We start from the raw sequence: 14,048 nt of genomic DNA, 5'->3' as shown, positions 1-14,048 counted from the left end.
ATAGAAGTTATTCAGCGCATGTGGGAGGGAGGCATCAACTGCACAGGCAGGTGATATTGTTCTGTAATTGGTGATGTCCTGGATGCCCTTCCATATGTGTCGCGTGTCCCCGCTGTCCTGGAAGTGGCTGTGGATTAGGTGGGCCTGTCCACGCTTTGCCCTTCTGATGGATGAGGACAGTTTGCCCCTCGCTGTTGTTAAAGCTGCCTTGTCGCCTGCTCTGAAGGCGGAGTCAAGGGCCCTCAGCCCCGCACGCACCTCTGCGGTCATCCATGGCTTCTGGTTAGCGCGTGTAGTGATGGTCTTGGACAGAGTAACATCATCAATGCACTTGCTGATGTAGCTGGTCACTGGTGCTGTGTACTCCTCTAAGTTGGTAGAGTCGCCATCAGATGCAGCCTCCCTGAACATGTGCCAGTCAGTGAGCTCAAAGCAGTCTTGAAGAGCAGAGATGGCTCCTGCTGGCCAGGTTTTCACCTGCTTCTGAACTGGTCTGGAGCACCTGACGAGCGGTCTGTATGCTGGGATTAGCATAACAGAAATGTGGTCTGAGTATCCGAGGTGGGGGTGGGGCTCTGCCCCGTAAGCGTCTGGAATGTTTGTGTAAACCAGGTCCAACAATTCCCGTGGCAAATAAAATGGTCTGCATCTAACAGCCAGAAACTCCACTAGTGATGAGTAGTGTCTGGAAACCAGCAGAAAGTTCTTACACCATTCCGTGTCGATGTAAATACACACCCCGCCACCACGAGTCTTACCGCGAGAGCTGCATCCCTGTCCGCACAAGGCTAGCCCGTCCAGATCATTGCTGAATAACAAAGAGAAGTATTCATTGAGGACCTCGCTCACTTACACAGCCTCCAGGCACATCGTCCCACCTTTATCTCTAATCGGTCCTACCTTCACTCCTGTCATCCATTTGTTCTTCACATAATTGAAGAATGCCTTGGGGTTTTCCTTTACCCTATTCGCCATGGCTTTCTCATGCCCCCTTCTTGCACTCCTCGGCCCCTTCTTAAGCTCCTTTCTTGCTACCCTCTATTCCTCAATAGATCCATCTGATCGTGGATTCCTAAATCTCATGTATGCTGCCTTCTTGCACCTGACTAGCTTTTCCAACTCACTTGTCACCCATGGTTCCTTCACCCCATCATTCTTAATCTTCCTCACCGGGACAAACTTATCCATAACATCCTGCAAGAGATACCTAAACATCGACCACATGTCCATAGTACATTTCCCTGCAATAACATCATCTCAGTTCACACCCGCAAGTTCTAGCCTCATAACTTGCCCTTCCGCAATTAAACAATTTCCAGTTCACTCTAATTCTATCCCTTTCCATGATAATGCTAAAGGCTAGCTATCGGTGGTCACTGACACTAAGATGCTCTCCCACTGAGAGATCTGTGACCTGACGCGGTTCGTTACCTAATACTAGATCTAGTATGGCATCTCCCCCTAGTCGGCCTGCCAACATATTGTGACAGGAATCCGTCCTGGACGCACGTAACAAACTCTGCCCTGTCTAAACCTTTGGAACTAATCAGGTGCCAATCAATATTATTGAAGTTAACGTCACCCATGATATAACCCAGTTATTTTTGCACCTTTCCAAAATTTGCCTCCCAATCTGCTCTTCGGTATCTCTGCTGCTACCGGGGGGCCTATAAAATACTCCCAATAGAATAACTGCTCCCTTCCTGTTCATGACTTCTACACATACTGACTCAAAAGATGATCCTGTTGCATTAGCCACCCTTTCTGTTGCTGTAATAGTATCCCTGACCAGTAATGCCACCATCCTCCCATTTCCCCCATCTCTATCCATTCAAAAGCACTGAAATCCGGGAATATTGAGAATCCACTCCTGCCCTGGTGCCAGCCAAGTCTCCGTAATAGCAACAACATCATAATTCCATGTATGTATCCAATCTCTTAGTTCATCGACTTTGTTCCTGATGCTTCTTGCAAAGAAGTACACGCACTTTAGACCTTCTGCCCTACTACCTTAATACCCTTTATTCTACTTCTCTTTCCTCAAAGCCTCTTTATAAGTTAGATCAGGCTTTACTCCATGCACTGTACTTGTAGCTCTCGCATGACCTTTATCCTCCTCCACCTCACAATCAGCTGTAACACTCTGGTTCCCATCCCCCTGCAGATCTAGTTTAAACCCCTCGAGAAGCACTAGCAAACCTTGCCGCAAGGATATTAGTCCCCTTCCAGTTCAGGTGCAACCCATCCCGTCGGAACATGCACGTTTCACGGTTAACAATCCCGAGATTTCAACCCTGGTGGTCCTTTCGTTCAACTTTGCACCTAACTGCCTAAACTCTCTTGGCAGGACCTCCGCCTTCTTCCTACCCACGTCATTGGTCACTACATGGACCACGACATCCGGCTGCTCACCCTCCCTCTTGAGAATACTGAGAGCTTGATCCGTGATATCGCGAACGCTGGCACCAGGGAGGCAACGGACCATCCAGGGTTCTCGATCTCTTCCATAGAACCTCTTACCTGTCCCCCTAACTATCGAATTCCCTTTCACTACTGCTCTCCTCTTTTCCCTCCTTCCCTTCTGAGCTGAGGGTCCGGTCTCGGTGCCAGAGACGCAACCACTGCAACTTGTCCCTGGTAGGTCGTCCCCACCAACAGGGTCCAAAACGGTATTTGAATTATTGATGGGAATGGCCACAGGGGTGCTCTGCTCATTCTGTCTATTCCCCTTCCCTCTCCTGACAGTCACCTAGCTACTTGTCTCCTGACTCTTAGGGGTGCCTGTCTGCCTGAAACACTTGTCTGTTTTTTGTCTCTGCCTCACGAATGATCTGAAGTTCATCCAGCCCCAGCTCCAGTTCCCTAACTCGGTTTGTCAGGAGCTGCAACTGTATGCACGTTCTGCAGGTGTAGTCATCAGGGACAGCTGTGCTCCCCATGACTTCCCACATGCTGCACATACTTATTGTTGATGGGAACGGCCACAGGGGTGCTCTGCTCTTCCTGTCTGTTCCCCTTCACTCTCCTGACAGTCACCCAACTACCTTTCTCCTGACTATCTCCCTGAAAATCCTGTCTATTTCTTCCTCTGTCTCACGAATGATCCGAAGTTGATCCAGCTCCAGCTCTAGTTCCGTAACACAGTTTGTCAGGAGCTGCAGCCGGATGCACCTTTTACAGGTGTGGTCATCAGGGGCAATTTGGCTCGCCCTGACTTCCCATATCCCGTAAACCGTGCACTCGACTGCGCTAACTGCTGCCTCCACTACCTTCTTCTAAGCTAATTAAATTAATTAAAGGAGCTTAGCAGGCCTTACTTCACTGGGAGCAAGCTCGTCCTCAGTCTCTGCTCGCCGAAGCCTCTCTAGCCAAAGCCTTCCTACTCTGTCTCCTACTCCTCCGTCTCCCGCTCTTTTAATCTGCTCGCTTTTAAAACTCTCCCGCTGTCTCAGAGGCAGACCTTCACGCGCTTGCGCAGTCGTGCCCCATTCAAACTGCCGATGAAGCCTCTGCATTCCCCTTTCCGTAGCGCCAAATATCCCGTGAACTTTCAAAAATGCAGCTAAACCTCTCCTATAGGAACATCCAACACCAGCATGGAAAGTCTCACACTTCAGATCCAAAGGTGGGCCGAGATTTGTTGTTATTCCTCCATCAGACCACAAGACATGGGAGCAAGAATTAGGCCATTCAGCCCATCGAGTCCCCTATCCCGGGTCCACTCAATCCCATACATCTGCCTTCTCACCATATTCTTTGATGTCCTGACCAATCAAGACCTTCTGTATTAAATAGCCCCATGGAAACGGCCTCCACTGCAGCCTGTAGCACAGCATTCCAGCGTTCCACTACTCTCTGGCTCAAAATATCCTCCCTACCTGTTCTAAAGGATCGCCTATCAATTTTGAGGCTGTGTCCTCCAGTTCTGGGAACTCCCACCATAGAAAACATCCTCTCCACTTTATCTGATCCTTTCAGCATTCGGTAGTTTTCAAAGAGATCCCACCATATTCTTCTAAATTCCATTGAGTGCAGGCCCAAAATTGCCTAAACGCTCCTCATATGTTAACCCCTTCATTCCCAGAATCATCCTGGTGAATCTCTCTGGACTCTGCCCAATGACAACACATCTTGTCTGAGGTATGTCCCCAAAACTGCTGGCAAAACTCCACGTGCGGCCTGACTACATACTTATAAGGGCTCAGCATTATCTTCTTGCTTTTATATTCGATTCCCCTTGAAATAAATGCCAACATTACATTTGCCTACTTTACTCCAGACTCACCCTGTAAATTAACCTTCTGGGAATTTTGCTGGAGGACTCCTAAGTCCCTGTGTACCTGTGATGTTTGAACCCTCTTCCCATTTAGATAATGGTCTGCACTTTTGCTCCTTATACCAAAATACATTACCATAGATTTCCCAACACTGTATTCCATCTGCCACTATTTTAACCCTTTCTTCAAATTTGTCTACATTCTGGTACCTACCCTCCACTTTGCCACAAAGCCATCAACTCCATTATCCATATCATTGACAAACAAGGTCAAATGCAGCAGTTCCAATACAGTCCCCTGCGGAGCACCACTAGTGACAGGCAGCCAACCAGAATAGGTCCCCTTGATTCCCAGTTGCTGCCTCCTGCCATTCCGCTACCCATGCCAATATCTTTCCTGTAACGACAAAAAAAAAAAAAAAACTTCTCCAGCAGTCTCCTATGTGGCACCGAAACAAATGCCTTCTGAAAATCCAAGTAAATTGCATCCATTGCATCTCCTTTGTTGACCCTTCGTCTTACTTCCTCGGAAAACAGATTGGTCAGGCATGATTTTCGATCACAGAAACCATGCTGACTATGACTTATTTTGTAATTAGTCTCCAAGTAACTCTAAACCTCAACTTTAATAAGGGAACCCAACACTTTCCTAACCACTGAGGTTTGACCAATGGCCGACAATTTCCCTTTTTATTACCTTTCTCCTTTCTTAAACAGTGGAGTGACATTTTGAATCCACCAGTCCTCCGGGACCAATGCCAGAATCAACTGATGTTTGAAAAATCATCATCAATGCATCCGTTATCTCTCCAGCAAACCTCTCTCAGGTCTCTGGGATGTAGTCCATTGGGCCCTGGTGACTTATGCAACGTAAGACCTTTCAGTATGGCGAGCACTTTTTCTTTTGCAATAGCAGTGGCACTCACTTCTACTGCCTGTCACTTACGGACCACTGCACACTGCTAGCGTCCTCCACAGTGCGGACACATGCAAAGTATCCATTAATTCACCAACATCATTTTTCAGTTCTCCAATATCAACTCTCATCTCCCTTAAACTCTTTAAATAACTGAAAAAAATGTTTATTATCCTGCTTTATATTATTGCCTTGACTGCCCCATATTTCGTCTTTTCCCTTCCTATAAATTTTTTATTTGCATTGTGTTGGATTTTAAAACCTTTCCATTCATCTAACTTGCTGCCCACTTTTGCTAGCTTATAAGCCCTTTCATTGGCTTTTATGCAGTTCTTAACTTCCTTTGTCAGTCACTGTTTGAGAACAACTTCCTCTGTGGTCTATATCGATCCTGCACCTTGTGAACTATTCCCAGAAACTTCAGCCATCTATGTTCTGCCGTTATTCTCACGAGTATCCTCCCTAATGCACCTGGTAAAGGTCCTCTCTCATGCCTCTGTAATTACCTTTATTCCATTGCGATACTGGTACACGTAAGTTGTCTCTCTCAAACTGAAGTTTGAATTCCATCATTTCAGGATCACTGCCTCCTAAGGTTCCTTTGCATTAAGCTCCATATTAAGATCTGGGTTATTACGCAACACCCAACCTAAAATAGCCTCTCCCCGCGTAGACTCAAGCACAATCTGCTCTGCAAAGCTATCTCGTAGACATTCAATTAACTGCCTCTCTTGCGATCCGAAACCTTACGTATGCTTGATTTTCCTATTTTCCTTGCATATTGAAGTCCCCGTTACAATTGCGTCATTACCCTTATTACATGCCTTTTCCAGCTCCCTTTTTAAATACCGACCACTGCTCTTGGCTACTATTTGGAGGCCTATATATGATTCTCATTTTGTTAATCTCTTTTACCCTTGCAATTTCTTATTTCCACCCACTAAGATTCAGCATTCTCTGATCCTATGTCACCTCTCTCTAAATATGTAATTCAATCTCCTGCCTGTCCTTTGGATGCAAATTATATCCTTTGATATTAAGCTGCCAACTGTGGCCTTCATTCAGCCTCGACTCAGTGACGCCCACAACTTCATACTGGCCAATATATCATTGCACGAAGAGCTCGTCACCTTGTTTTGAATGCTGCGCGCAATTGAATACAACGCCTTCAGTTCTGCATCTGCGCCCTTTTGAATTTTGCCTCTGTGGTGCAATTCAACACTTCACTCCGTCTGCATTTTAACCCAATCATGAGCTTGATCTTCCTTACATTCATGTTATACCTATCATCTACTTGTAAGCCTGCTGGCTCATTCTAAGCTCTATCATCCTGGTTCCCAATCCCCTGCCATATTAGTGTAAAACTCTCTCAACAGATCCAATAAATGTGCCCACTGGAATATTTGGCCACCTAGAATTCGTGCAACACGTCCATTTTGTACAGGGCACGCCTGCTCCCGCTGTAATTTTTCAGCCACGCATTTATCTGCCACCTCGTTCTATTCCTATCTTCACTGTCGTGTTGCGCAGCCAAAAAGACGGAGATTACTATGTTTGAGTTTCAGCTTCTCAGATTGCCTATGTACTGTTTTCCAGATCTGTTCTTTTTTTTTTCTTCCTATTTCATTGGTACCAACATGTGCTATGACTTCTGGCTGTTCACCTTCCCTTTTCAGGATATTGTGGACGTGTTCAGAAGCATTTCGCACCTTGGCACCTAATTATCATCCGTGTCTCCTTTTATTTGTCCACAGAATCGCCTACCTGTCCCCCTGACCCAAGCATCTCCTGTTATTGCTGCCTGAATTCATGTACAAGTTCTCTAGCGCGGAGGAGACTGTAGATGTGTGGTGGGGGCATATTACCCGAGTTCATGTGCCAGATCCTGGGAGCAGAGAAGACTGTAGATGTGTGGGACGGTGTATTGTCTGTGTTTATGTGCCAGATCCTCAAAGAATAAGAGACAATAGAGTACTGCAGGGAGTGCTACGCCGTGACTGGCTCAGCCTAGACAAGGTAACTCTCGGCTCAGCACTGACAGCTTAAACCCAAAGGACCATCGAGAGCATCAGGTCCGTTATGAATAAAATAAAGTGACGTAAATTGCCCGCACCCCCGCACCCAGATCTACCGTCTGCGGTGTTGCAGAGTACAGCAGAAGCTGAGCAGTCAAGCAGTGACACCACCAACTCCACACAACACTCTCCTCTCCAGGATCACGTGTCCACTTGGTGCTCGCTGGAATACCGGGGAATCTGCAAACACCAACAGCGGATCTGAATGAGATCAGAGACGTTTCTGGGACATCGTTCATTTTCACACACTCCTATCTCTGATTTCCCGATTTCACCCAAACAATGCCTTTTTTTTAAAATTGGGGAAATAAGTGGGTGTTCCGTGTTCATCAGATCAGGCTTTGACCACCTACTTCTGTCCGTCCTCAGATGTTCGACAGAAACACATGGAGACTCTGCGGACACAGACTGAAACACTGAGAGTGAACACGATCCTGATGAGGGAGAAGGAGAAGGTTTTCCAGCTGGTTGATCGATACGCTGAGCTCACGGTCATTTCTACTGTTCGAGATCGGAGACTGGTGGAACATGAGCTACTGGCAAGAGGCAGAGACCACGAGGAGTGGAGACAGAAACATCTCCGCAGGGAGCTGGAGAAAATCCACATTGATCATCTGTTTCAGAATACTTACTCTCATAGTTTTCGGGACAAAATGAAAAGATTCTTTACACGATCAACTTCGGGATGCTCAGTAGCAATGACCGGAGACCCGGGGATTGGGAAAACAACACTGGTACAAAAGATTGTTTACGACTGGGCCACAGGGAAAATATACCAACAATTCCACTTTGTCTTCTGTTTCAAATTCCGAGATTTAAACTCCATTAACTGCAGAATAAACCTGAGGGTACTGATTCTGGATCAGTATCCTTACTTTGGGAATTCACTGAGAAAGGTCTGGAAGAACCCAGAGGGATTGCTGTTTATATTCGATGGTTTGGATGAATTCAAGCACAGAATCGATTTTGCGGACAGTCGGAGAGGCACAGAACCCAGGCACCAGTGCCCAGATCCCGAGTGGCGGTGTGAAGTGTCTGACATAGTATACAGTTTAATCCAGGGCAAGCTGCTCCCAGGGTGTTCAGTGCTGGTGACCACCCGTCCCACTGAGTTATATTTATTGGAAAAGGCTGAGATCAGTGTTTGGACTGAAATCCTGGGATTTGTTGGTGAGGAACGGAAGGAATATTTCATCAGATATTTTGAAGATCAGACGGTGGCAGCAGCTGTTTTCAAACACGTGGAGGAGAACGAGATCCTGTACACTATGAGCTACAACCCCTCCTACTGCTGGATCCTCGCACTGGCACTGGGCCCCTTCTTCACACAAAGAGTTAGGGACCCGCAGCGAGTTCCCAAGACCGTCACTCAACTATATTGCTACTATATTTACAACATCCTGAAAAACCACGGCCGTGAGATTGGGAACCCCCGTAATGTGTTACTCAGGGTTGGACAGATGGCCTTCAGAGGAGTGTCCGAGAAGAAGATTGTGTTTATAAATAGGGATTTGATCAACTACAATCTGCAGACTTCCCCATTCCTGTCCGGGTTCCTGATGGAGCTTTTGCAGAGAGAGGATTCTGCCCAGAGCGTGGTGTACACATTCCCACACCTCACCATCCAAGAGTTTGTAGCTGCAGTCGCACAATTCCTGAATCCACATCCCGGGGATATCCTGAAATCCCTCACTGTAGCCCACAACACGACAGATGGACGATTTGAGGTATTTCTCCGCTTTGTTGCTGGTCTCTCATCCCCAATAACAGCTCGGGGCCTGGTGGAGTTTTTGGGCCCATTTCCTCATCGAACAACCTGCCGGGTGATTGACTGGGTGAAGGAGGAGGTTAAACGCCAGAGTGGAAACACGAGGAGTGAAGCTGGTAAAAGGAGCCTCCTGAACACATTGCACTACCTGTTTGAGTCTCAGAATCCTGGACTGGCTCAGGCCGCACTGGAATCCATGGACACACTTTCATTCAGTGGAATGTCACTGACACCGGTTGACTGCGCGGTCCTGTCTCATGTCATCGGACTCTGTGATACAATAAAACACCTCAACCTGGAGAAATGCATCATTCTGTGTGAAGGAATCCAGCGGCTGGGACCCGGGCTGCACAAGTGCCAGGAGTTGAGGTAACTTGATTTATCTCTCACTCTGAACTATGAAACTGTTCTATTGTGTTGTTTCAAATTTGGTAAAATTGTGGATAGGGTGATGAAGAAAGCTTTTGTTATGTTGGCCTTTATAAATCAGAGCATTGAGTTTCGGAGTTGGGATGTCATGTTAAAATTGTACAAGGCATTTGTAAGGCCGAATTTGGAGTATTGTGTACAGTTCTGGTCACCGAACTATAGGAAATATAACAACAAAATAGACAGAGTATAGAGAAGATTTACTTGAATGTTACCTGGGTTTCAGCACCTAAGTTACAGGGAAAGGTTGAACAAGTTAGGTCTTTACTCTTTGGAGCGTAGAAGGTTGAGGGGGGACTTGATAGAGGAATTTAAAATTATGAGGGGGATAGATAGAGATGACGTGGATCAGTTTTGTTTTCATTGAGAGCAGGGGAAATTCAAACAAGAGGACATGTTGAGAGTTAGGGGACAAAAGTTTAAGGGTAACACGAGGGGGAATTTATTTACTCAGAGAGTGGTAGCTGAGTGGAACGAGCTTCCAGTAGAAGTGGTAGAGGCAGGTTTGGTATTGTCATTTAAAATAAAATTGCATAGGTATATGGACAAGAAAGGAATCCAGGTTTATGGGCTGAGTGCGGGTCAGTTGGACTATGTGAGAGTCAGCATTCAGCACGGACTAGAAAGGCCATTGTTATATGGTTATATGTAAATTTCAGAAATTCAAATGATGTGACAAACAACTGGTGAGTAATTATCCAAGGATTTGTTGGATGTTGGTGACTTCAGTGAACAACGGCCGTTGGTTTTAATGGCAGTAAAACACCGGAATGGCACACGTCCATTGGCAATGTTCTTTCTCACGGTTACTGACACCCAGACCGACACTGACTGCAACAGATGGGTCAGAGCTTCACACAGCCTTCACTCTCAGGAACAAGAGACCATCAGCAGACTGCCCCGGTGAGAAGGAAAGAAATACCATTGAGAGATTATCCTCCCCCACCCTTTCCCGTGTGTGACTCTCACCATCAGTCTAACCGTGTGACGGCTCACTAGCAGATACCCAGATCCCATTCGGGTATCTCCTCTACCGATTGTGGAGCTCAGTTCAGACGCACCCCTCCCCTGAAATCTATTTCTCAATCGCCTCGTTTTGTAGGATTATCTTTTCCCATCGGAATCTTCCTCTGGGTTCTCTTCCACATCCTCATTCCTTCTGTAGGATGTGTTTTCCTTTTTTTTGTGGGATCACTCTACTTCCTTTCTTCTGCAGCTTCCGTCGTCACATCCCTTTACCTCAGGTGGGATCTCCCCCACCATCTCCCATCGACACGTTCCTCATTCACAAATCTTTCTCACTGTGGCACTTCCTCCCACCTTTCAACCCTGCTCCTTCCGACCCTCTGAGGTCAGGAGCACTTTTCTAACATTCAGGGAATGAGACAGAATACGTGGGGTTTACAGTGTCACTCCAACAAACTAAATTACTGACATTGGGTGAAAACCCTGGAGCTGGGCAGTGAGGGACATTGACAGTGATGGGAACTCCGATCAGTGATTTACGGAAGGGTTTAATGTTTCCTGAAATATCTGCGTGAGAGAATTACCCTCAGACCCACGGTTTGAATCGCTTTGTTCATCAATTTGTCTGTTTGTGTTTAGACTTGGGAAGAATAAACTGGGAGATTCAGGAGTGAAACTGGTGTCTGCGGCTCTGAGGAACCCGGAGTGTAAAATACAGAAACTGTGGTAAGTACCAGACTGTGGGAGATTGTGTTTACAGTCACTGGGTGTCTGACACTGAACATTAATGTGATAAGTAATTGTGCTACTGATTACCACTGGTGATTTGTACCGTCTCCTGTCTCTCTGTGTCCTTCACCCTCACTCTCTCTCATCTCCAGGCTGAACAATGTCGGTCTCACAGATTCTGGGGCCGATGATCTCGTCTCCGCTCTCAGTACAAACCCATCACTGACGGGTCTGAGTCTCAGTGGGAATAAACTGGGAGATTCAGGAGTGAGACATGTGTCTGCAGCTCTGAGGAACCCGGAGTGTAAAATACAGAAACTGTGGTAAGTACCAGACTATGGGAGATTGTGTTTACAGTCACTGGGTGTCTGACACTGAACATTAATGTGATAAGTAATTGTGTTACTGATTACCACTGGTGATTTGTACCGTCTCCTGTCTCTCTGTGTCCTTCACCCTCACTCTCTCTCATCTCCAGGCTGTTCGATGTCCGTCTCACAGATTCTGGTGCCGAGGATCTCGCCTCCGCTCTCAGTACAAACCGATCACTCACGGATCTGGACCTGAGTGCCAATAAACTGGGAGATTCAGGGGTGAAACTGGTGTCTGCGGCTCTGAGGAAACCGGAGTGTAAAATACAGAAACTGGAGTAAGTGCCAGACTGTGTGAGATTGTGTTTACAGTCACTGGGTGTCTGACACTGAATATTAATGTGATCAGTAATTGTGTTATTGTAAACACTGGGGTTTGTACCATCTCCTGTCTCTCTGTGTCCTTCACCCTCACTCTCTAACATCTTCAGGCTGTTCGATGTCGGTCTCACAGATTCTGGTGCCGAGGATCTCGCCTCCGCTCTCAGTACAAACCGATCACTCACGGATCTGGACCTGAGTGCCAATATACTGGGAGATTCAGGAGTGAAAATGGTGTCTGCGGCTCTGAGGAACCCGGAGTGTAAAATACAGAAACTGTGGTAAGTACCAGACTGTGGGAGATTGTGTTTACAGTCACTGGGTGTCTGACACTGAACATTAACGTGATCAGTAATTGTGTTACTGATAAACACTGGGGATTTGTACCATCTCCTGTCATTCTGTGTCCTACACCCTCACTCTCTCTCATCTCCAGGCTGGAGAGTGTCGGTCTCAGAGATTCTGGGGCCGAGGATCTCGTCTCTGTTCTCAGTAAAAACACATCACTGACGGAGCTGAACCTGAGATTAAACTCGCTGACAGACCGATCTGTCCCCGCTCTCTGCCGCCTCATACTGACCCTCCCGAGACTGGATCTGATCCTGTGAGTGTTTGTGTTAATGTTCAATGTGATAAAATGTCAGCGGATCCGCGGGTTTTGTGGTGATATTTGTCTGTGTGTGTTGTTGAAACATTAACGCCACTCCCCTGCTACTGACATTGTTGTGTGATCTGTTTATTCCATCTTCATTCTCCCATCTGTTTCAGGCTGGACGGAAATCGGTTCACTGAGACTGGGAGGAAGGAACTGAGATCTCTGCAGGAACCCAGACCCGGACTGACAGTGGATCTGTGAACTTCTTAATGTGTCAACATCCCCGCCCGCGGGATGGGGACATTTTGACAGATTCCTCGTCGTCCCCTTTAACTCCCGCCCTTACTTTTAATGGCCACGCGCCGGGGAGACATCCCAACGGTTTTAACGGAACAGGCTCCAGTCTCGAGCTCGGTGATATCGGAAGCAACAGTGATGTATTTCCGCCTGTTGTCCAGCGGCGCAGCTTCCCCCGGATGTGCGGGTTCGAGACTCTCCCGCGTGAGACCCTGGGGAATTACACACACAGGAGGAGCCCGAGAGCCGGGGCTCAGTCTGGGACACCGATGTCCCGGAGTGGGATTATCCCGTGAGAGAATCATTTTGCTCCCTTTGCTGAGGACGGTTCATTCGGCTGTCTGGCCGATATAATGATGCTCAACAGACAAATACTTTGGCAGTGACCCTGGATCTGCAGTGATCTCGGACAGGGCCCTGAAGTGTGATTTTACAATTATCGGTTCCCCGATGCAGAGTGACGGTGAGAAACGGGACTGATTATATTGAGAAATATACCTGATATAATCATTATATATACCTGAAATATAATCACTATGTATTAGCTATTTACTATACTATGTAATCACTTCTAGGTACCGAATATTAATATGTATTATTTTACTAGGCACATTTTGTTATGTGTTGTTTTCACTAGATACTTTGTACTCTCTTAGCTGCATATTATGGCACTTACAGTACACCTGCTTGTTTTGCTACACCATTAGCTGCGATGTATCCCATGTAGTACACTCAGCCTTTGTTTAGTACGAGATAACGGTGGCGGACAGGATGCTGCGAGCAGGAATGTACTGTGAGGGAGGTTGTCTGAAAAACATAAACTTGGCAACGAATAAGGCCCCAATGCGAAGGGGTGAAACATAATGGTGACGTACCGCGGGCTAGGCAAGAGCGATTAATTAATTCATATATAGATGATATGCAACTAAAAATTGATTGGGTATGCGAATAAAACCGAACTGTAACTGAGATAAGAAATTACTATAAAGAATGCTGTACACCGGAGCTCGGGGGGCTTTCGGTGACAAGTTCATTGATTGCCTCAGCCTTTGTTTGCAAATAAAGGTTTAATTTTCTTGAAGAATTGTCTGTGTCTCCGACTCATTTCAAGTAACCAGGGCAATTATTCAACCGGCCACCCGTTATCGCCGTTTAGTTATTTGTGTACGACTGGGAGTGATTCAGAAGCAGCTTATTTATTCCCGCAAATCAGCTGCTCACACATTGTTTAATTTACATTTCTCATGATGAAATCAATAAACCGCTGTAACTTCCTGTCTTGGTGTCGGACTTGTGTCTCATCAC

General features: G+C 46.6%; 1 protein-coding gene across 3 annotated transcripts in view; it reads left to right on the top strand.

The window, feature by feature from the left end:
* LOC140721941 (NACHT, LRR and PYD domains-containing protein 3-like) overlaps positions 1-13,827 on the top strand; it is a 32,250-nt gene extending 18,423 nt beyond the window's left edge. The window contains exons 6-12 of one of the 3 annotated variants that reach the window (XM_073036763.1): positions 7,637-9,404; positions 11,070-11,156; positions 11,312-11,482; positions 11,638-11,808; positions 11,962-12,132; positions 12,288-12,455; positions 12,620-13,827. In XM_073036763.1, the coding sequence (XP_072892864.1) occupies positions 7,637-9,404; positions 11,070-11,156; positions 11,312-11,482; positions 11,638-11,808; positions 11,962-12,132; positions 12,288-12,455; positions 12,620-12,707 (2,624 nt within the window). In that variant the 3' untranslated portion in view covers positions 12,708-13,827. The remainder of the gene's footprint in view (positions 1-7,636; positions 9,405-11,069; positions 11,157-11,311; positions 11,483-11,637; positions 11,809-11,961; positions 12,133-12,287; positions 12,456-12,619) is intronic. The other 2 variants (XM_073036764.1, XM_073036765.1) reach the window with 2 other exon arrangements.
* Positions 13,828-14,048: the final 221 nt, after the last annotated feature.

The sequence above is a fragment of the Hemitrygon akajei genome, unplaced genomic scaffold (assembly GCF_048418815.1).
Source record: "Hemitrygon akajei unplaced genomic scaffold, sHemAka1.3 Scf000065, whole genome shotgun sequence".
Taxonomy (NCBI): domain Eukaryota; kingdom Metazoa; phylum Chordata; class Chondrichthyes; order Myliobatiformes; family Dasyatidae; genus Hemitrygon; species Hemitrygon akajei.
This window is presented reverse-complemented; position numbering and strand designations above follow the sequence as displayed.